Source organism: Clytia hemisphaerica, unplaced genomic scaffold (assembly GCF_902728285.1).
Source record: "Clytia hemisphaerica strain Z4C2 unplaced genomic scaffold, Clytia hemisphaerica genome assembly, whole genome shotgun sequence".
NCBI classification, from domain to species: Eukaryota; Metazoa; Cnidaria; class Hydrozoa; order Leptothecata; family Clytiidae; genus Clytia; species Clytia hemisphaerica.
Window position 1 is genome coordinate 203,135 of NW_027104522.1, and position 22,136 is coordinate 225,270.

Consider the following 22,136-nt stretch of genomic DNA (forward strand, 5'->3'; position numbering starts at 1 on the left):
GATTTCTAAAAAAGTGGTCCAGCAACCTGACTAAAACGCGACAGTCTGAAAATTATTGCGACAACTTAAGATATATCGCGACACCTTCTGGAAATGGGGGCGAAATGCAGCAGTTTTTGAAAATGCAACAGCTTAAAAAACATCGTGACAGTTTGAAAAACATCGCGACAACTTGATAAAGATCTCGACAGCTTTGAAATAAAATTGCGGGGTTAGCCTGGAGATCCATGCTAAGATTTCTCATTCTATATACTAATAGCGAAATATATAGCTAGCATGTACCTTTTCTCTTTGAAAACTTGGCCTCTGTGATACTCAGGGTAGGCGTTCTCGTGGGAAATAGGTGGTTTCATTTTCTGTTCGTTCTTCGTTTCCCACAAAATTTCAACCCGATTTGCCGATTTTGTCCCAGTTTTAAAACCAAGCAAAAATGGCGGCAAAGTTCTGATTCGGATTTGAAACGACGAAGACAGCAAACATCCATGGTTTTGAATCTCGGATTGAGTTGGCGACATTTCGAAGACGAAGATATTAATGGCTTCCAAAAAGTCCTCTTCTTACCCTGGTAAAAAGATTATTAGATAATTATGCTAGAGTCACAATCAACTGGAAGTTGCTAGCTACCGTGAAGTTGGGTAAAACTTTTGGAAACTACTTGTGAGCCATCAAATGACACGACCCTGCCTATGCTATGGTATGCCCCGGACAGTCCGGGGTTTTTTTTGATGCGTGCCCGGGGTCCGTATTATTTGTTTTTGAGAGACTACCCCGGACGCCCCAGACAGCCCGCCGGCGCGGTCGCTTTTTATAGAATCGCTGACCGCGCGGGTCGATTTTAATTTTTTTTTCAAAATCTATCCTATCTTGTAGAGCTTTGAAAAAGAAAGAAAATGAGGGGTCATAGGCCTCCAGAGGATGAGTGGTTGTAAAGATATTCAAATTCTAGTGTCAAAAATTTGACTGAAAATGTCAAAAAAAAGGTTAGGAAAATAGCTTGGAAAAATTCGAAAAATGTGTCAAAAAAGAAAAAAAAGAAATTTTCCAGTCATGCTTCTTAAATTTTGCATATCTCTTTTTCTACTGTAGCTAGAGACCTCAAATTTGGAGGGAGAATTCTTTGATGGTGTTAAAAAATATTATTATATAAAAATATTTGTAAAATATTTAGTATATTTATCAAAATAACGAAAGATATATCTTTTTTTGAAAAAAGAAGACATTGCATTGTTTTATTTTTGGTTTTGAAGAAAATAGCTTGGAAAAGGTTGAAATGAGTCAAAAAAGGTGGTAGGACCCATTTTCAAGGGGCCTCTGGAAATGGAGGAACAAAAACTTAGGAGTAAAGAATAAGTTTTTCTGAAAGGAGAAACCCCAAATGAAAAGAAAATCCATTTCGGCAGAAATAAAAACTTTTTTTTGGGACATTCCCATGCTAAAGAAGCAAAAAAGTTAAAAAAACTACATGAAAATGAAAGAACTAGAATTAGCGATTGTGATTTTTTAATTCCTCACCCTTTTTCTGATAAACATACAAAGTTTCAGCCTCCAAATAGATTTTCCTCCGTTTCCAGACACATTTGTTTTTCGATAGTTGCAAATTTTTTTTCTCCCGTCGGCAAACAATTTTCAAAATGTTGCAAAACGTTCGGCATTTTACCAATTTGCCGTCTAGCCCGTGTCCACAGTGTTATATACCACTGGAAAGCTAAGATCACGGGCTTTCATTTAGTAAAAACCGGAACGCTTTAGCATACATAGAAACAAAGTTCCAAGGGTTCAAAGTTCACGGAAAAATGAAACATTTGTTTTGACGTCAACGAAAGTTGCATGACTTCTGGAGTCGCTAGCTCGGCGATATACGTCCGGGGTAAATTTATGGCGCAAAAATTGGAGCCCCGGACGTAGGTCCGGGGAAAAAGTTATTTTTTTCAGACCCCAGACATTTGGCCCGGACTGTCCGGGGCATAGGCAGGGTCGTCAAATGACTGACCAATCAAAGCAACAAAATTTCAAATTTAACTTTGTATTTTAATGATCAGCCAGGTCATTCATTCCAGGGGAAAATTCGATTGTCGAATCGATCGAAGTCAATCAAAGTCGATCGAAGTGATCGGTCGAATCAATCGAAGTCGATCGAAGTGATTGTCGAATCGATCGAAGTGATTGTCGAATCGATCGAATTCGATCGAAGATTTACATTTTTTTGCCTATTGACTTCGATCGACTACGATTGACTTCGATCGACTACGATTGACTTCGATCGACTACGAATGACTTCGATCGACTTCGATAACCGTCGTAACTTGCTTGCAGCAAATAATTTACCCACCTTGTGTCTCCTTTGTGTCTTAAGGTCGGTCTCCACCAAGCGCGCACTGCGATAGCTCTTCTTTGAGCAAGGCCATCATCATATGTTCCGTTCGCGTCATAAAACATCTTCAAATTCAGTCGGTCGGTCGGTAGTATATTTCGTTGGGTTTTTAAGATTTAGTAAATCCCGATATATCAAGTCGGCAATCAACAAAATCTTTTGCCGCTATCTTTGATTGGCCAAACTATCCACAGTGAAATGTGCGCGCGCATGCGTTAACCTCAAAAGCGGACCTTATTTTCGGCCAGCGGGGGTATCGGCCCTACTGCGTCGCTGAATTTCGATTTGAAAATTTCAATAAGAAAATCTTGAACGGGACTCAATGTGGGTTCAGTAAACAAAAACTTATAGCAATGATGATTCAAAGAAGTGCTTGGCTATCAAAAAATTATTCCGACAATTTTCCGACTTGTCCGACTCGGGATTTATGTTTTGAAAGTGAGTCGGGGGATGCAAACGGAACATATTATTGATGATGGCCCAAAGCTTCCACACTATTAATCAAAAGCAAAATGAAGCAATTTCATTGGCGTGATCTGACGTAACGATCACTCGCCCGCTTGAAAAGCAAGCGCGCGCTGCGTTTTTCTCAAAGCAAAAATGATTGAAGCCTAAGTTGCGATCACAGCGCGCGCTAGTGGAGACAGACCTTAAGGCATAAAGGAGACACAAGGTGGGTAACAAATGGTGAAAATATTTGCCGCAAGCAAGTTACGACGGTTATCGAAGTCAATTGTAGTCGATCGAAGTCGATCGAAATCGATCGAAGATTTACATTTTTTTAAAGGTTTGATCGACTTCGATCGATTCGACAATCACTTCGATTGACTTCGATCGACTTCAATTGATTTCTATTGCTTCGATCGCTTCCGATTGCTTCGATCGCTTCAATCGCTTCGATTGACATCCCCTGGTTCATTTGAGGGCTATGCATGTTAGCCTCCACTGATGTATGTTACACGTTTCACGGTACCGTGAAATCTGAATACATGCAGCTTTTCTTTTAAAAACACTGACTGCCTAAAGAAAGGACCATGATGCCGACGCACCGGACTTAACGAACACCGGACACGCGAAAGTCCGGTGTAAAATGAGAATTTTTTACCACTGGACAATTTCTACACCGGACTTAAGGAAGCCGGATGTCCGGTGTCGGAGAAGGATATTTTTCCCACACCGGACAATCAAAACACCGGACATGACCAGTCTGGTGCGTCCGGTGTTTCTTAATTTTTTGTTTCATAAATGTCCGGCTTTCAAAATTCCCTGTATGCAACACCGGACTTATTGCGTCCGGTGTAGCGAAAGGATACTTTTTGCCACCGGACAAATACACCGGACAGTCCGGTGCATCGGCAGGGTCCTTTGCCTAATCCAGCTAAAAGCTCTCTGCATAATAATGATGCTAATTATCATAAACATACCAGGCAAATAAAAGTATACACGTTTGTCGAGATATTGTGATCTCCAGGATTTAAATTTTTTGTTCATTCTTTTTTTATTGTATAGAGAATGCTTTAACTTAAATTTTGAGCTATCATACATTAAATTTGAAAAAGCAAGTACCGTAGGATCGTCTAATCTCGACATACGTCTTGCAATCTCGACACCGGATCTGTAAAATAATCAAAACAAACCTTGAATGAAATTCTTGGTATCATTCTTATCGAACAAGTTCATCCATCAAACTAGAAGTTCAGTAAACATTGCAATCCTTTCAATAAAAAAAACAGCCAAATTATAAGCAGTTTTACACAACACACGAAACGCATGCAAACTTCCTCGTAACTTTCTCGTGTCCATCATTAAAATTTTACAACTTTATTACGCTTCAAGTCACGTGATAAAAATAATTCGCGCGCTTAGTCGACCTGGTTTCCATTTCCTTATTATTTATTGCAAGCACACGCTCTAGGCGCTAGGAGGCCGCGTTAAACTTCTAGGCGCCGCACCTAGCACACCCGGTCCCTTTTCAAATTCATAAGGAAACCGGGTTCTTTTAATTATTTTCGCTTCACGGTAAAAAGGTCTACTAAAAAATTCCTCGCGTGCAAAATGTTGTTGTGATTTGGGCATCTTCGTTGAAAGCATGCTAATTAGTTTTTGAGTGATTACTACATCGTTAAAGTGTTCTTTTCAAATATAAGTAATAACAGTTCACATTTCTCATATTATATTAACAATCTGTGACGTGGATAGAGAGAGAGAACAATTTAGTGATTGATTGATAACTTTGGTATGTATTTGTTTATGTTTGATTTTTTATTTCGAAGACCAGCCTACAGCTATGTCGAGATTGCAAGACGTATGTCGATATTAAACGACTCTACGGTAGTTCGAAAGTTTTTTAAAAACAACTGACTTTTTTTCCATGTTGAAATTTCAAAAAATCAATAAAAACAGCAATCACGCTATAAATACTAGACAAAATGACGAAAACACAATTTTATTGTTTTTTCATTTTTTATTCTATTTGTTTTCTTATTTATATTTTGCCACAGTTTCTCCATCTTAAAATTTGCATGTCATGAACATTTCCAGCATGAGCAAACTCAATGCGGACCCAAGTTCTTTGAGCAACTAGTTGAGGAATGGTGATCAATTTTTTAAAAGTTTTCTCACATAGCACACACATAACATCAAAACCCCTCTTGGAGATTTCCAAAACTTTTTTCAGCTTTTCCAAAAATATGATCCCACACATGGAATAGCTTTTTTACCATATTTTGAAATTCCATAACAAGCTTGCATTTTTTGGTATTTTTATGTGTAAAGAATTAGGTAAGTGTCAAGAGAAAAGTTTGCTTGCTGTTTTTGATGATTTTTTGAAATTTCAACATTAAAAAAAGTCAGTTTTATTGAAATAGTTTTCTAACTCACTTTTCAAACCGCACTGAAAGATAACGAGGAATATAAAGGAATCAGCATAACGGAAGACCTAACACCAACAGAAAGGTCTGTCCTTAAAGAATGGACGGAAAAAGCAAAACATCTCAACTCCGAATCATCTGCAGTAGTACATAGAGTCCGAGGTGATTCAAAAAACGGATACTACATCAAGAAGTTTCCAAAAAGCCAACGTCAGTAATATCTGTTACTGCAAACAAACAATTAGATAAAAATAAAGAAACAACAAAAATAGACAATACATTACCCGAACACAAAACATCACCAACAACTGATAACATACCACAAACCAATGACAAAGCAAGCACAAACTTTGACATCACATTGATTCACCAACAAGACGGACATGAACAACGAGACGGACAGGAACAGCGAGTCGGACAGGAGCAGCAAGAAGACAACATGCACAGGTATGATGTAGATTCTCCAATGCTTAATAGAGAGCTTGAACTTGAAAAACTTAAAGATCTCCGTAAGCAAAACTGTAAGAAAATACTTATTGGTCAACTAAATCTCAACTCAATAAGGAATAAAATTGAAAATTTATCAGCTATAGTATCAGGAAATCTAGATATACTTTTGGTTTCTGAAACCAAATTGAACGATAATTTCTCAACTAATCAGTTTGAAATATAAGGTTTTGAGGAACCGCATTGTTTGGATAGACCTAAAAACGATGGAGGTGGTGGACTTTTGCTTTATGTAAGAATTGGATTACCATCTAAGTTAATAAGATCTGAAAATACGTATGAAGGCATGTTTGTTAAGGTTACAATTAATAAACAAAAATGGCTGATATGTTGTTCCTATAACCCACATTTAAATAACATCAACGAGAACCTAGAAAAGCTGCAAATTAGCATAGATGCGATAGATATCGATTATAACAACATTCTGGTTGTAGGAGACTTGAATTGCGAAATTGAGAATCAGCCTTTGGTTGATTTTTGTGAGGGGTTGAATCTCAAAGCTATGATTAACTCACCAACCTGTTTTAAAAATCCTGATAGGCCAACTTGCATTGACCATATGCTTACAAATAAGCCAAATCATTTTCAGAAAACTGCTTACACTATTACCACTGGAATATCGGACTTTCACAAGATGACTCTGATAATCCTAAATGAAAACTTTAAGAAATTGCCACCGAAAACAATCAGATACCGATCTTACAGGACATTCAACAGTGATACTTTTCGCATGAAACTAGATCTGATCATCAATAGTGATAACAGTGAATTTGAATCAAAAATAAAATGTATCATAGAAGAACTAGACAAACAAGCTCCTTTTAAATATAAAACGGTTAGAGGTAATAATATGCCTTTTATAAATAGAGATATGAGAAAAGCCATCATGATAAGATCCAAACTCAAGAACCTGTACTATAAGATAAAACACACGAAAACAAAACAAAATACAACAGACAAAAAAATTTTTGCTTATCGCTATTGAGGAGGACTAAGAAAGACTACTTTGCCAACCTTAAAGATTCCAACATAACTGATAACAAAAAGTTTTGGAAAACTGTACAACCATTGTTTTCAAATAAAGGTTCAAACAATAAGAGTTATACCTTAGTGGATAAAGAAAAGATCATAAATGACGAGAAACAGATAGCTCAAATATTCAATGACTATTATGGCCAAATAATATCAAAACTAGACTTGCCTGAGCCTCCCTATGTTGCATTTGACGAAACAAATAATCATACTGAAATTTGTATTCAGAAATATAGACAACACCCAAGTGTCACTGAAATCAAGAAAACTGAGTATCTAAATAAATTTTCTTTTATACCAACAACGAAAGAGGAAGTAGGGAAAATTATCAAGGACTTAGTTCAAGGAAAATCACAGCCAAGCTCAGATATTCCAGTGAAAATCATAAAGGATAATTGTGATATGTTTTCCGAGTTTTTGTGCTCAGAAATAAATGCGTCATTCGAGTCAAACTCTTTTCCAAAAGAATTGAAACTTGCTGATATAACACCTGTGTATAAGAGAAAAGGTTCAAAGAATGACAAGGGCAACTTCAGACCGGTGAGTATTCTCCCAGTTCTGTCAAAAATTTATGAAAAAGTCATACATACCCAAGTCTCAACCTACTTTAACAACATTTTGAGCAATAGACAATTTGGATATAGAAAAGGAATGAGTACACAAACTCCACTTTTAGTCATGACTGAAATTTGGAAGAAAGCTACAGATGAAAAGAAAAAGTTTGCAGCGCTACTCATTGACTTATCAAAAGCTTTCGACTGCATCTCGCACGAACTATTGATTGCTAAACTTGAAGCATACGGATTTTCAAGGAGTGCCTTAGGTCTCATAGCAGCCTATCTATCAGATAGAAAGCAAAGAACGAAAATTGGCGACCATTACAGTACCTGGCATAATGTTAAAGTAGGTGTTCCCCAAGGATCCATTCTAGGGCCGCTACTATTTAACATCTACATGAGAGATTTGTTCTACTTTCTTGAAAATAGAAATGTACTGAATTATGCAGACGATACAACACCTTTTGTGATAGCTGATTCTTGGGAACAGGTTGGTGAGGAGCTCTCGAATGGAGCTGCTATCATCTTTGAATGGATAACCCAAAATCAAATGAAAGGAAATGCAGACAAGTCTGAGTTGATAGCTAACAATACCAGCAAAGAAATCTTCATTACTATACAGAATGAACGCATCTTTAACAGCAACTCAGGCAAGATCCTAGGATTAACTTTTGACAACTGTCTGACTTTTGAGCCACACATTAACATGATTTATAAGAAAGCTAGCCAGAAAATCAGTGCACTTGCGAGGGTAGCACCGTACATAAATCAAAAGAAAAAACAAAGGCTCATGAATGCCTTCTTTCGAAGTCAATTCAATTATTGTTCGCTTGTCTGGATGTTTCATGTTCGCAGGCTAGATCAAAAAATAAATCACCTCCACGAAAGATGTTTGAGGATAGTGTATTCTGATCATACATCTACTTTTGAGCAGCTTTTAGAGAAAGACGGTGCCATCAAATTCCACCATAAAAATCTTCAGTTGTTAGCAATAGAACTTTTCAAATGTAAAAATAACATATCAGATCTAACTAAAGAAATTTTCAAACATGATGAAAATATCAAAGTAAATCGCAAAACGCCTTACTTCAGATCAAGAGAAATAAACTCTGTTTTTCACGGTTCAGAGTCACTTTCATTTTTAGGGCCAAAAGTTTGGGAATTAATTCCGGATGAGTATAGAGATATAGTTGATCTTAGTATTTTTAAGGAAAAGATTAAGCAGTGGAGGCCTACATCATGCCCGTGTAGAAACTGCCGAACCTATATTGACGGTGTCGGCTTTTTGTAATCACCTTACAAATTGTAAAGTAGCGTTGACTTTTATTAGCCTTTGTTACTACCTGTTCGTCAACTTGAAATAAACTATTACATACATAATGTATGATAGCTTAAAATTCAAGTTACAGTAGAGCATCCTCTATATACGATTAAAAAAAATAAACAAAAAGTTTAAATCCTCAGATCCTGAAGATCACAATATATCGACAAACCTGTATACTTCTTTTTGGTGCACCTGGTAGTAGGAAAAATATACCCATTTTTTTTTTACAGCTTGAAACCCAAACATCTTAAACTTTCCAAACGACAAAACAGGCTGATAATTTTAGATTGTTTTTTACCAAAAATTTCTAAACAACTTGTTTGGTTTAGATTTTCTGTAAAAGACATACATAATGAATATCATGAACAGATTTTAATAAACAATTTAAATAATTTGACTCCATTTCTTTTGATTGATAGGTACACCAAGATCCTTGAAGAAAGTCTCAGTCAATTTGAATAACATGTTTGAAGATGTGGACGATGAATGCACTATAGTACCAGATCAATCGACAGCTTATCAAACTGCTCTTGAAGATCAGTCATCGGCGGTCAGTAATTATATTTCAGTAAAAATCAAAAAAGCCAGTTTTTTGTTCTTTTTATGAAATGGAAATACATATTATGTTAAGTGAATTCAGAAAGAACAAAACAGATTCTTTCTATAAAATGGTTAATCGGATTAAATTTCGCTAGATTAAATTTCGTGAGCAAAAATAATCGCCAAATTTTCTGGATTTAATTTTGCGAGGCAGGGTTTTGAAAAATTTTGCGTGGATTTAATTTTGCGAATGAGCCTGAAAACAGCTGAAAAATAGCCGAAAAATAGCTATTTTTTGCCAAAATGGAGACTTTGGACTGCTTTCTCCACCGAAAATGCTATTTTAAAAATTTTGTAGTGGATTTAATTTCGCGAGTCAGGAATCTCATGCGTTTACGCAAGTTTTAATTTCGCGAAAATGGCGAAAATTCACTAAATCGGAAATTTAATCTAGCAAAAGTTAATCCGATTAAACTTAAAGTAGATAGAAAAATGTTATCTTAAACTGATCTGAAATCAAATGGATATTTTCATTCAATCAAAAGATTATTAAATCAGAACACTTTCTGTTTTGTTTTTTTTAGACACTCTACACTGCAATATAGAGATATACCTATTAACCAAACGAAATTATTTTTCCCGTCCCAGCTTCTTTCCTTGCGATCCTATTCTGCATCCCAGAGTATTGGATAAAACTTAGAAACACTTGTGAATCAGGTTTTTTTGTTAACAAGATTTTGTTTCATTTTTATGTTATGGAATGTATTGTTGAACCTTAGATACATTCAAGTCTCATCATACAAGAAGAAGCCAATAAAGGTATTGACAGTATCAAGCAAATGGAATCACTCAGACATCAAATTCATTCTTCTTTTTACCCAAACCACAGAGGTAAGCTTTGATACAGATATTTTATATGATTGAACGATCGGCTAAACTATTAAAAGATGATAAAAACTAGCTGTGCCAGAAACCTTGGACTACTTTCAGTTATTTTCTTATTTTTGCTCAAGAGTGTTCTGGTCTTGATTTTGAAAAAAAATAAATGTTGTGAATGTCGCTTATTCTGATCTCTGTCGATTAGCTCATCAAAATCACATAGCATCTGCTAGCAGCTTATTAAATATGTTCATTTTTATATAGTTCTTTTTCAAAATTTTAGAAATCTCTCCAGGAAATCTCTCAGATACATCAAGTGTTGATACGATAGCATTGTTACGATCTACTATTTCACTGCCATCCCCGGAACTCCAGGTTTGATTTTAGTTTAATTTGTTTGGTCTGCTAAACCATCTTCGACTGGAAAATTTTTTATTAGTGTATGTTCTATAGAGTCTTAAAATGTTCTACTTTTATTGAAAGCTTATTAGATAAGAAAGATTTTCTGGTTACAATCTATTCTAAACTGACTCTTCTTATGACTAAAATAAATAATCCAAACCCCCTTGTTGAGGTGGGACATCACAGTGTCCTCCCCCCCCCTTTAAAAGGTGGAAAAGATTTTCAGGCTTCAAAGCAGTAAAATATAGCATATTTATGCATTTTTTATCAAAACAATGTAAAAACATGCCTTTCTCTGAGAAATGGCTCAATTTTAATCCTAAAAATGTCAATTTTTAGGCAAAAACACATGAAATAGGAGACTTTCAGTCTTCGAAAATTTTTTCGAGAAGGGGGGGCAAGAGGTTTTTCAAAAATCTAGGGGGGTTTGAAAGGGGTTGGGGGGGCAACCAGAATTTCTCAAATCTCAACCCACTATGGGTGTCAGGAAAGGATCGTTGTCAGTTGGGAGCTTGTGTTGTTTAGGTGAATTGGGAGGAAGTAATTATTTTTAAAAGAAATTCCAAGATGATAAAGATCTTGGGAAATATAAAAAAACTAGTCGGTACCCGGCGTCTTAAGCCTTATGTTACTGCCTCTGAGCAGTAATTAATTTGTTATTAATTTATAAGTCATTTGTGAATTGATCCTTTTATTGTATATAGTTAATTGTATTTTATCACTTTTATTGTCTGTAATTACACCTTTTTGTTTGTTAGTTTTCCCTTTGGGACACAAAATGTATGTAAAAACTTGTAGATTTTTGTTTAAATAAGACAATTTGTAAGGGTAGTTTGGTGTGAGCTGTGCTCAGAGAGCATACGGGTGAAATCACAGTTTTTCACCTATTGGAATATAATAAAGTGTAACGATATTTCAATGGAGTCGATTCTCTTTTCACCAGTTTGGATACAAAGGTCCTTTGGGCAGTGGCCGACCTTTACAAGTTAGCTGAACGCACTAAAAGCCTTTTGGATGTTAAAGCTGGCGGCCGAAAAGCACGATCAAATTAAAAAAAAAGAAGAAATCTCTACAACGTTTGACTCTAACCCTCTTGACCTTCCCGGTTGTCTTATCTTTTAACCATATTTGGATACGTGACATAATTTTTTGTTTAAGTCAAAAGTTAACAGAAAGAGCATCACATTTACTGCGTTTGAAACGACTTTGCAGGTAGTTTTTTTTCTCGCTTCGCTTGCGTTAAACATGCTGTCCAGTTGAAATGGCAATTCTTCAGGAAAGAGCGGGAAAGTCACAAAGAATAGTGCAACTCTTGTTTTTATCAGATTGAAAAAAATAAGACAATTCTAAGTTGCTTTTTTAAACCCTTGTCATAACTTTTCGAATTTAAACATTTAAAATGACGCACACACGTTTTAAAAGTAACGGTGACTTGAATGTTTTTATTGGAAGAAAGAGGTGAACTAATTTTTTCCTATTGCTTTTATCGCCCTTTGAATGCTGTTGTTGTCCGACAAACTTTTAATTTTTTTATGCTTAGATTTACTTTACATTTGAAATGTTCTTTTCTATGAAATGAATTTGTTTTGTTTTGAAAAGAACAGAAAACAGAAAACAGACATGTATACAGACTACGGCTATTAATATATAGATTGGCAAAACGATGAAAAAGAAAAAAATAGAGGGTATAAATTAATTTGATCAATAGCCCATTTCTGTCACGTTTATAATTTTCCAATTTTATGATCTTCAGCTTGATGAAAATGGTATTCTGATAGCATCTATGAACAATTTGAAAAGTTTGTACCACTCACCATCGAGTATCCTGGATTCTTCACTGGCAGCTGAAAACACCATTTTGAAAGAAAACATCGAAAAAGAGAGACTTAGGCGAAAGGTTTATTGATATATTTTATCTATTTGAAATAACTTGTTTCTTTTGGTATACTTCTCACACAGTATATATTACTTTCCTGCAATATTTGTATATTCGAGTTACTTACTACTTTTACCCAATATTAATAGGAGAATCCTAGAATTTTCGCTGCTTGGGATTTGTGTTTTCACTGCAGACTTTTTTTCCAACTTTTCTACCTTATTACTTCCAGGCTTTGATACGCTCTTTTTCTTTTATAAGAACTTAGATTTATAGGAATATTAAGACGATAAGAAATTGCAAAAAAATTTAAACAACTTCTTTAGAACAATGCATAGCCTTGAATTACTTAATTTCAATCAATTTAGGGGTCAAAGTAGTAAAAATGTGTATAAAGCCTAAAATACCTCAATTAATTGCTCGCATCCTGTTCTTATTATAGATAAGAATAGGATAAGAACAAGTTGATGCTGAAAGTGTGAGGCTCAAAATGCCAAAAAATAAGAACATTAGAAATCGACTGGTTCTTATAAAAAAGTGGATTTACTTTAACCGCTTTTCACTGCTTTTTATCTTCTTCTATTTTACAGCATTGTGAAGATCAAATTAAGATACTTCAACAAAAGGTATATAACTTAAAGCAATAAACTTAAATTTAGTTTGGGTAAAGAAAACGATTTAGTTTAATTTCATACTTAAAGTTTCACGCCAGGATGGCAATCTTCAGTGAAATAAACCTTCTATAAAAATCTACAATTTAATGTCTTCAAATAAATAAATTTATCTAAGAATGAATAAAAACATTTGAGCTATTTGATATTTTTTTATGAAGCTCGAACAAGACAGAATGCACTTTCACTAGAGCAGTTACACTAGAAATTTGCGAGAATCTCACTTTAGTCCTCGTCATCAGTCTAGAGTAGTATTTTATCAAACTGAGATCAATTGGTAGATACACGTGTTTTCACAACATAGTGGACTGTGCTTTGTCTTTCCAGCTTCTGGATAGCCAAGAGCAACTAGCTGTAAGTGTATCGACAGATCGGAAAAAACAAATCATGATAGAACAATTGGATAATGTAAGTATTATTCTCTTTAGATTGGTGCAAATCCATCCAGTATTTGATCCAACATTTGAGAGTTTTTTTAATGCTGGATGAAGTGTTGGACACACTTGCATGTTTTTTTAGGAAATTTAGGGGAAAATATGTAGACTTTCTACCCAACATTTCGTTCAACAATGGTTTTAAAATGTCGGATCAAATGTTTGATGCATTTGCGCCGGCCTTTACTTCTAGACAGTTATCTCAAGACGCATCTACATTTTCATAAACTAGAATGGATCTTGAGTGTTCCTAGCCTGTTAGACGAAAACCACTTTTTTATCGCGTTTTAACAAAGAAAAAATTTGGTTTGTGGGAAGGTACTGGCTAGAGTATTCCGTGTTTTGTGCATTATAAACTTAAAAATTAGCGCCTGGAAAAATATGTGAGAGTAGCCTTTAAGGGGGTCAAATAATAGCAATATTATAGTTTCAACGTCGATTCTGTAAACTCTTTCAAACGATAATTAAAAGTTCGAGATAACGAGTATGTGCTGTGAACAGCAATAGTAAGATGCAATGATACCTATAAAAATAGACTCGACTTGATTTTTTTTGTTTCTGTAGACTCTGGCAAACGTGGTGGAGGGATGGAAAAAGAAGGAGAGTTTACGAGATACAGCGTACAAGCGCGTTTGTTCGGAGAAAGAAACATTAGAATCCACTGTGCAGAGGCAAGAAGAGGTACGGAGAGTTTTAAATTGGCTCGGTCATCAGCGACTTTTTGTTCGATCATTTATTAGCCTTCAACCAGCCTTAACTGACCCATTTCATTCAACCAAATTTATCCTACCTAAATTCACAGTCGATAAAATTGGCTGGCAAGATAATTCTTTTTTAAATCATCTCTGTTTTTCAATATTTTATAAAAATTACGTCATTCTTTCGGAAGATGCACTAATCGAGTCACCGCCAAACTTGAATCCAGAACTTTGAATCGCATTGAATTTTTCTCATTTTATGTGTGACTGAGAACTGAGGTTCATGTAGATACAAGGTTTAAAATATTCTTATCGAGTTTCAGTGCTAATTATCTAGATTTATGATTCCATCGCTAAATTCTCTACAAGGGGAGGTTTTATGACCTTTTAAATACCTTATCGATCTTAAATTGACTTCGACCCCTGATCCACTTAAGCAACCAACAATAAAGCCACCAAGTATCAGTGTTATAAGGGGCTGTCTGGGGCTGTTTTAAAAAGTATTAATTTCAATTTCAGTGTAAAAATGTTCATGTTAATTTCGTTTTTAGTTGCTTAGCAATTTCGAGAATGAACTTGCAGACGCTGTAACGACGATAAACGACGAGAAGTCAAAACTTCAAAAACAAGAACAGAGTTTTATTGAGCAGGTATAAAATTACTGTTCCCTTTGTGGCCTGTGATCGAGGTGGGGTTCTTCAATTGAAAAGGGATCTGAGTCGAGGGTTTAAACCGCGGTCGTAAGATCTGTTGGGGTCTTTCAGCTGTTGAGGAAATAAGAGCGACTTTGTATAATCGTTTGGGTCTTTTAATCGAAAAGGGAACTGAGCTGTTGAAAAGATTAAAACGATGTCAAAAAATATGCGGGGTTCTTTAGTCGAAAAAGTATCCGAGCTGTTGAGGGTATAAAACCGCTGTCGTAAAATTTGTTTGGGTCTTTTGATGCAAAGGGGATTTTTGTTGTTGAAAAAAACTGAGTTCGCAATAATATTTCTGTGTGGGTCTTTGATCGAAAAGTTTCTTGGCTGTTGAGGAAATAAAATTGGAAAATAATGTGTATATGTGTATTTTATGAAGCTTTTCTTAGGCATTTTTTAAGGTGTACCAAAAAAAATTTTGGATACTTTTTTGTGCTAAGCGATTCCGTGATATTCCGTCCGTGATATTCATATATCCGTTGTTTGGATTACGAACTCTCCTTCTTTTTTAACAGATTAAAGATTACAGTGGAAAGTTGAAAGACATTGAAGAAGAACTGACGAAAACAAAAGAAGAAAACACGCTATTGTCTTCAGCAAAAGAAGGATTCGTTAAAGATAAAGAGACACTGTTAAACACACATCAGCAAGAAATGGAAGACTTGAGAAAGGTAATCACTTTCTATTATAATTATATCTATCTAGCCTGGATATAAAGACTGTAAACCTTTTTTTGATGTTCTGATTTATCGCCTGGTCTTTCTAAAGAAATTTGCATCCAAATATCAAAAGACAGTGCATACGTACATTGTCGATTCAATTAATGCGCAATACTTAAATATTTCCGACCCTGGGTTTACAAGGGTCTAGCTAAACCATGCTGTAAATAATAGAAACATCAAAATGGAACTATCCAGTCTATTTATCAAGATCTATATACAAATATATACAGTATTACCTCGAATAGATGTCCGATCCGTTCTTTGGCTTTTGCGATTTTTTTGGTTTTTAGGAGGGACGTTCATTCAAGGGGATGTTTATTAGATAATTTAAAACCAAAGTCATTTTAATGAAACGTATTGTAATAAAAAATTTCAAACTTTCAGCGCGTGCATGGATATTCCACAGTGCGAGTAAATTATAATTTATCTTTTCTATTTAAAAACTATATTAATTTTTCGAAACGTAGAATATGATTACAGTTTGCACTAAAGATCTCTATTCATAATTCCGATTATTGAAATTCTACAGTCCCTCCCTCCGTAACCATTTGATTTCCCGTATTTTGCAAATAACAATCTTTTTACTTCTTGCCAGGTTTTAAGGAGGGTGATTCTTGTGTCTCTCGGTTGTTTTCCATAACGCATGACATTTTTACAGGGTTTCACGCTAATCCTCCTTTGGACACGAGGGCAGTGTTTTTTGATATCTTAAAGGCATTTGATCGAGTCTGGCATGAGAGTTTAATTTATAAACTCTAGCCCTATGGGGTATCTGGTCCCCTGCTTTCCCTTTTGAGAAATTTTCTGTCAGGTGTAGGTATCAGAGGATTGCTTTGAATGGAAAGACCTCTGAGTGGAAACAAATCAAGGCAGGAGTTCCTTAAGGCTCAATTCTTGGTCCTCTGTTTTTTCTAATCTACATCAGCGACCTTCCCTAACAATCTCGAGACCAAGCATAAGATCTTCGCTGATGACACACCTTTATTTTCGTTAGTGATTGACCAACTTTTGAGCAGTGAGGAACTAAACAGAGATCTTGCAAGATTAAGTGAGTTGGCTCGTCAATGGATGACTTCTTTTAATCCTGATATCACAAACAAGATGTGGAAGTTTACTTTTCCAAAATGCTCTTATCTGCTAATTCTCCTGTTTTATCTTTCAATTATACTGACATAAGAACTAGTGAATGTCAGAAACACCTAGGTCTTTCTTTGGGTCCCAAACTCTCATTCAGTCACAATTTAGACGAAAACAAGGTATTGGCCTATCATTAACAGACTTTGCAAACAAGTACCAAGAAAATCTCTGCTTTCTTTATATAAGTAATCCTGGAAATTCGACTTTTGTGCGTAAGCTTGAATCTATCCAATATAATGCCTGTCGTGCTATAACAGGCTGCTTTCGTGGAACGTCTCAAGAAAAACTTTATTCTGAACTTGGTCTCGAGAGTCTTGCTGATCGTCGATTTAGTAGAAGAATGATATTTTTCTACAAAATTTTGTACAATTTAGCCCCCTCTTATTTACGTAACTACTTACCAGCAAGACTTACGGCACCAGATAATCTAAGAACAAGAAATCCTATTTATCAACTTAACATTCGAACTGAACGTTTCCGAAATTCTTTTTATCCTTACTGCATATTACAGTGGAATATTCTGGCTGGTCGTATGAGAGATATGCCTTCAGTATCTACCTTCAAAAAAGCAATCTTCGAGGTTCTAAGGCCCAAACCTTTTCCTGTTTTTGGAGCTCATGACAACCAGGGTGTGGTCTTTCTTGATCGTTTTCGAGTAGGATTTAGTCACCTCAATGAACATAAATTTAGACAGGGTTTTCGTGACACCTTAGGATCCCTTTTGTGCGTGTAGAATAAATTCCATATCGAAAACTCTCAACACTTTATTTTGCATTGCTCTATTTACTCTCAGGCAAGACATCTCTTGTTCAACAAACTTCTGAACCTAGACATAAATATTTATCCACTAAGCCCTCCTAAGTTCTTCAACCTTTTGTTAGACACAAAACCATCTGTTCCTGGTTACCCATGATTCATTTCGACCGTATGATCCTATGATCATCTACATATCGTCAACTTTTCAATCAATTTGATTGGTCAAATGTAGAAGCCAAAAAGAACTGAAAATAAGTGACACAAAATCTTCGAAGTAGTGCACAAGCGTGATATTATGTAGAGAACACATTATCATTTCATATCTTAGCTTAGTAAGCTAAGCCTGAAGTAACAAAGTTAAGATACGACTTCTACCATAATGAAAATATAGCGTTATGAGTCGTTTTAAAGATTTTCCTTATCTATAAGATTTCGACATAGTGTGCAGAGGGGTCCAGCCCCCAGCATTTTTCAGGGGGGGGGGGGGCTAAGGAAAATAGCAAACCCGCTAAATTCTAGAAACATAGCCCCCACCTTCACAAAGCAAAATATCAAAGAAATTTTGCATGCAAATTCTCAATAAATTTATTGCGCCGCGCGCAAAAAAAAATTTTCAAGAGGGACAAAACCTTCCCTACAGCATGGATTTTTAACATAATTTAAAATATCTTCAACCTATCAGCTCTGCCCCCAGTTCCATTACACAACACTCAGCCCCCCTAGCAAGCAAGCCCCCAGTATTTTTTGAAAAATAAGCTCATGGGGGATCTTATATTTCTAGGCTGTACCTAAGTAAATTTTTCTCATAAAACTGCCCCTTTTTTTTAGAATCTAATGTCTTCAGAAGCACTGGTAGCAAAGCAGAAAGATGAACTCAATTCTATTGGGAAGTCTGTACAAGCAAATAAAGTAGAGTTTGAGGTTTGTACTGTGTACACATATTTCCATACAAGAACAAATTATCTAATAACATAAGGCTTTGAGGCTAAAAAATTGAAAACCTTTTAAAGCTTTACAGACTCGTGCAATTTCTTAGAAAATTACACTAAAAAACTTTCAAAAAGCTTTGAAAACCCAAAAAGTTAATGAAGGCTCCAAAATCTTTTTTTCATTTTGGTCACCTTACTTTTAATGTTGAACATTTCAAACTTCAGCACTTGTGCCCTTTTCCATCTCAGTAGTTTTGCTGTTCAATTCTTGACGCATTCTATTCAGAAACGTGAAAAACTATCGAGATCATTAACTTTTTCTTTAATCTTTTTCCCTAGCAACAAATGCAAGTGGTTGTTCAAGAATGCCATGTAAGCTCTTACATATAATGTTTCTCTCTTTTGTGGTGCTTCTTTTTTTTAGATCAAGGATGCTAAAAGTCGCTGAAATGGCTTTTTGCCTTTTTGTCAGAGGTCTATCATAATTGAAATCATTAAAGCAAGTCATTCATTGTATCTACTGCAGACATGAACTTCTGCCTATTTTCGAAGTAACAAGCCTGTCCGTCTAACGGCTTCCACACCTTGTCGACAAACAGCCGTTTAGGAAGCAATAGTGCTCCTTGCCTACGACGCTTCTTTGCTCCTTAACCCTATATCTGCCCCGTGGGGCAGAATTTTTCTTATAACTTCGAACAATGATGGGATTCTTTTTATCTCATGACGATCCTATAAAACTAAAATCTACTTCTCTACAAATTTTCATAACCTAAGATAAATTCCAGTTGAAGTCATTGTAAAATGTTTTTTTTTCAAAAATTTTTACAATCCGATATTTTTCGCTTAACAGAAGAAAAAATTTAAAATTTGAGCTCCGTTTTTTTTCTCAAACAATTACCTAAAAATAAATGACCCTTTTTGATGACGTCATCATTTCTTAGGGTATCATTTTAGACTTTTTTCATTTAAATTGATCTTTACATGATGGTGCTTTGTGGAAAATTTAATGAAAATTGAATTATCCTATCAGGCGTAATTAAGCACACAAGACTCACAGTCCGATCAGTAATTTGAATTTTCGAATGATTGTGTAACTTACGTTTCAGAAACTACAAATCCACTTAAAGGACAAAGACAACACTATCAAAACCTTGCAGCAGGAATTAAACGAACGAACCAAGGAAAAGGTAGGAATGGAATATGCTTTCAACTTTCAAGTCCTTATTCCATCTAACTAGTTTTAGATTTTTGAGAAAGCTAAATCTTTTCTGAAACCATTCTGAAAAAGAGTGGCTTTTGAGCTATATCGCATATATCGGGAAAATGTTTTTCAAAAATTAGAAAGATCGAAACTTAACTCTGAGGAACATACCTCAAATCTATCCTTACTTTTGTAGCAGTTAGATCGCTCAATCTCAATTTCTTTCTCTCTCTAGGAGTCGTTATCAGTAGAAATTGATCTTTTGAACGCCAAGTTTGATACACTGAAAACGAAACAAGATTCTGAAATGAAAACTCAACTAGAAAACCAGGTTTGTTCTGCTAATTTTTCGTATATTCCATGAGTGATGTTTTTCTAGTCTTGTGATTGCAATTAGAGGCGACACAAATGACGGCTTTGGTATGACCCGGTCAGGAATTGATCTCACTACTTTACACACCGTGACCGACTGCTCTACATTCAAACTAGGGCTGCATCACCTACTAACATCTAAAAAAGTTATTCCGATTCTCTGTTGTGCCATAATGTATATAATAAATATAATAAAGATTCCGTAGGGGATCTCCCTTCCTTCTGTCCACCTTTTCTCTCAGTGTGAACCAAGTGACTGAGGTTGGCAATCACAACGGTAGACGGGTGGAATTTTACAGTGAAATGAAATTTATTTAAAATCTTTTCCTTATCAGAGATGGATTATTAATAAGGCTTCAAAAAGTAGAAGCCTTATGACGATCATCACATTAAATAGAGTTCCTACAAAATTCATCTAAGGATAATATTTTTGTCTTGGTATACAATACTTGCTCAATAAGTGTCTTATATATAGGGCCGACAAATCGTATGAAGTTTCTTATACGGTTCCCTTTACAAACAATTACGAGATTCTACAAATCTCTTTATCTGCCAGCCGAAAACAAATTGTTTCATTTACATTCTTCAGCAAAGTATTCTCTGATACCGTCATTTCGATATCAAGAGCAAGGTTCTTATCCTGTAGGCCGGCTTCCGTCTGTGTACGTCTCTTCAATCGACGCACGGTTTCCGTGTCATAATTCAATATTGTGTATTGTTTTTGGAAAATGTGGAAGTCCTGTCCATCGTTAAGCTCTTTAATACAAACATTAACCAATTTTTCGATTCTGAAGTTTGCGACGTCATTTTGCCAGATAGATTTCTGATCTTCTAACATTTGTGTCTGGTTTAAATCGTCCATATTGTTGAACACATCTAATTGGTCAGATGGGGTACCCGTCGTGTTTCTAACGTGTTCTTTTAAGTCAACTATTCGGGCAGTTTCTAATATATTAATCTCCGTATGACGGTGATCTTCAGCAAAGGGAATCTGCAATGTGATTCTGACCGATTCCGGAGGTTTTATGGCTAAACATAAGACCAATTCCTCCGATTGCACCTGTTTCTGTTGCTCCAAATACAACTCCACTAAGCTTTTGTTCAAATCTCTCAGGAGTCTGTGTTGTAAGAAAAGTCGTTGATTCCACGGTGGTATATTTAGGTTTTCTGATAAATATCCAATGAGATCTTTAACAAATCTCATATCTCTAGCTGGTGTATTTTTACTGGTGTTTCTTTTCGAGGAAACTGTTACCGGGATGAGTATTTCTCCTGTCAATGTCTTCAGTCTGATGTTCTTCAAATATGGAATATGGTGTCTCTCACACAGCCCTTCCATTAGAGGATGGAATGAATGTAAAATGAATTCCAAATTGATTTCCCTACAATATGTTCCTGTCGTTTCGTCGAAAAATAGGTCTTCAATGTATGCACCAGTACATCTTCTCATGGACGTTTCTGTCTTTACAAATAACACGATAAGGTCTTCAGGGACGACGTGTCTTTCTGATAAGATGGCTTTGAGTTTCGATAGACTGGTTCCTGGGAATGCGGAATGGATGACGTCATTAACGGAAATGCAATCGATCTTTTGATTTAACAGGAACACGTTGATCTAGTAGAAAAAATGAAATCTAATTTTGGTGACATGTTATTTTATTTTCCTTTGCTAATATAAATTGGACCGACTTTGTCACCGATAAAGTCTTAAATGAATCACATTTTAAACCTTTTCTCGATGACATGATTTTTCTCAAATAGAAAACGATATTATTTATTACCTTAATATTGTTTTCTGGTGCTTCGAGGTTCGATTGATTTTGACAAACCATGATGATGAATGCGGTGTGTGAATCTTCAGGAATTTCCAAGAACTGTTTTATTATTTGTCTTCACATTGATATTTTTCTCAGTTTTTCTACTAGGAAAACATTGGATTTTCTGATTTTGTTCTATCCTATTTCGGTCCAAAGATTCAAAACGCTTCAGGTGATCAGTCTCCGTACCCGTAATTTGCCCTAAGTAACCAACACCCTGGTCCCATAGATTTATAAAGTCCGAAGGGCTAGATGTCGTACTTTAAGCCATCACAGGCAAAAAAAAGTGAATATCGCAAAAAATATAGTTTCTATTGTTTTCAAAAATCCGCATAACTTCTGA

General features: G+C 35.5%; 2 protein-coding genes across 2 annotated transcripts in view; one reads left to right on the forward strand and one right to left on the reverse strand.

Annotated features, from left to right (window-relative positions):
• The first annotated feature begins 451 nt into the window (after nucleotides 1-451).
• LOC136821959 (centrobin-like) overlaps nucleotides 452-22,136 on the forward strand; it is a 52,667-nt gene continuing 30,982 nt past the window's right edge. The window contains exons 1-14 of the mRNA XM_067078179.1: nucleotides 452-565; nucleotides 9,081-9,211; nucleotides 9,981-10,092; nucleotides 10,364-10,455; nucleotides 12,236-12,379; nucleotides 12,949-12,984; nucleotides 13,357-13,437; nucleotides 14,028-14,144; nucleotides 14,713-14,811; nucleotides 15,375-15,530; nucleotides 18,303-18,395; nucleotides 18,743-18,775; nucleotides 19,510-19,590; nucleotides 19,840-19,935. Coding sequence (XP_066934280.1) covers nucleotides 535-565; nucleotides 9,081-9,211; nucleotides 9,981-10,092; nucleotides 10,364-10,455; nucleotides 12,236-12,379; nucleotides 12,949-12,984; nucleotides 13,357-13,437; nucleotides 14,028-14,144; nucleotides 14,713-14,811; nucleotides 15,375-15,530; nucleotides 18,303-18,395; nucleotides 18,743-18,775; nucleotides 19,510-19,590; nucleotides 19,840-19,935 — 1,302 coding nt within the window. The 5' untranslated portion in view covers nucleotides 452-534. The remainder of the gene's footprint in view (nucleotides 566-9,080; nucleotides 9,212-9,980; nucleotides 10,093-10,363; nucleotides 10,456-12,235; nucleotides 12,380-12,948; nucleotides 12,985-13,356; nucleotides 13,438-14,027; nucleotides 14,145-14,712; nucleotides 14,812-15,374; nucleotides 15,531-18,302; nucleotides 18,396-18,742; nucleotides 18,776-19,509; nucleotides 19,591-19,839; nucleotides 19,936-22,136) is intronic.
• Nucleotides 20,315-22,010, reverse strand: LOC136821956 (uncharacterized). The gene is made up of 2 exons (XM_067078176.1): nucleotides 21,758-22,010; nucleotides 20,315-21,591 (listed from the first exon to the last, which is right to left on the reverse strand). Exons 1-2 carry the CDS (start codon nucleotides 21,806-21,808, stop codon nucleotides 20,500-20,502), a joined length of 1,143 nt encoding a protein of 380 aa, XP_066934277.1. The 5' UTR covers nucleotides 21,809-22,010; the 3' UTR covers nucleotides 20,315-20,499.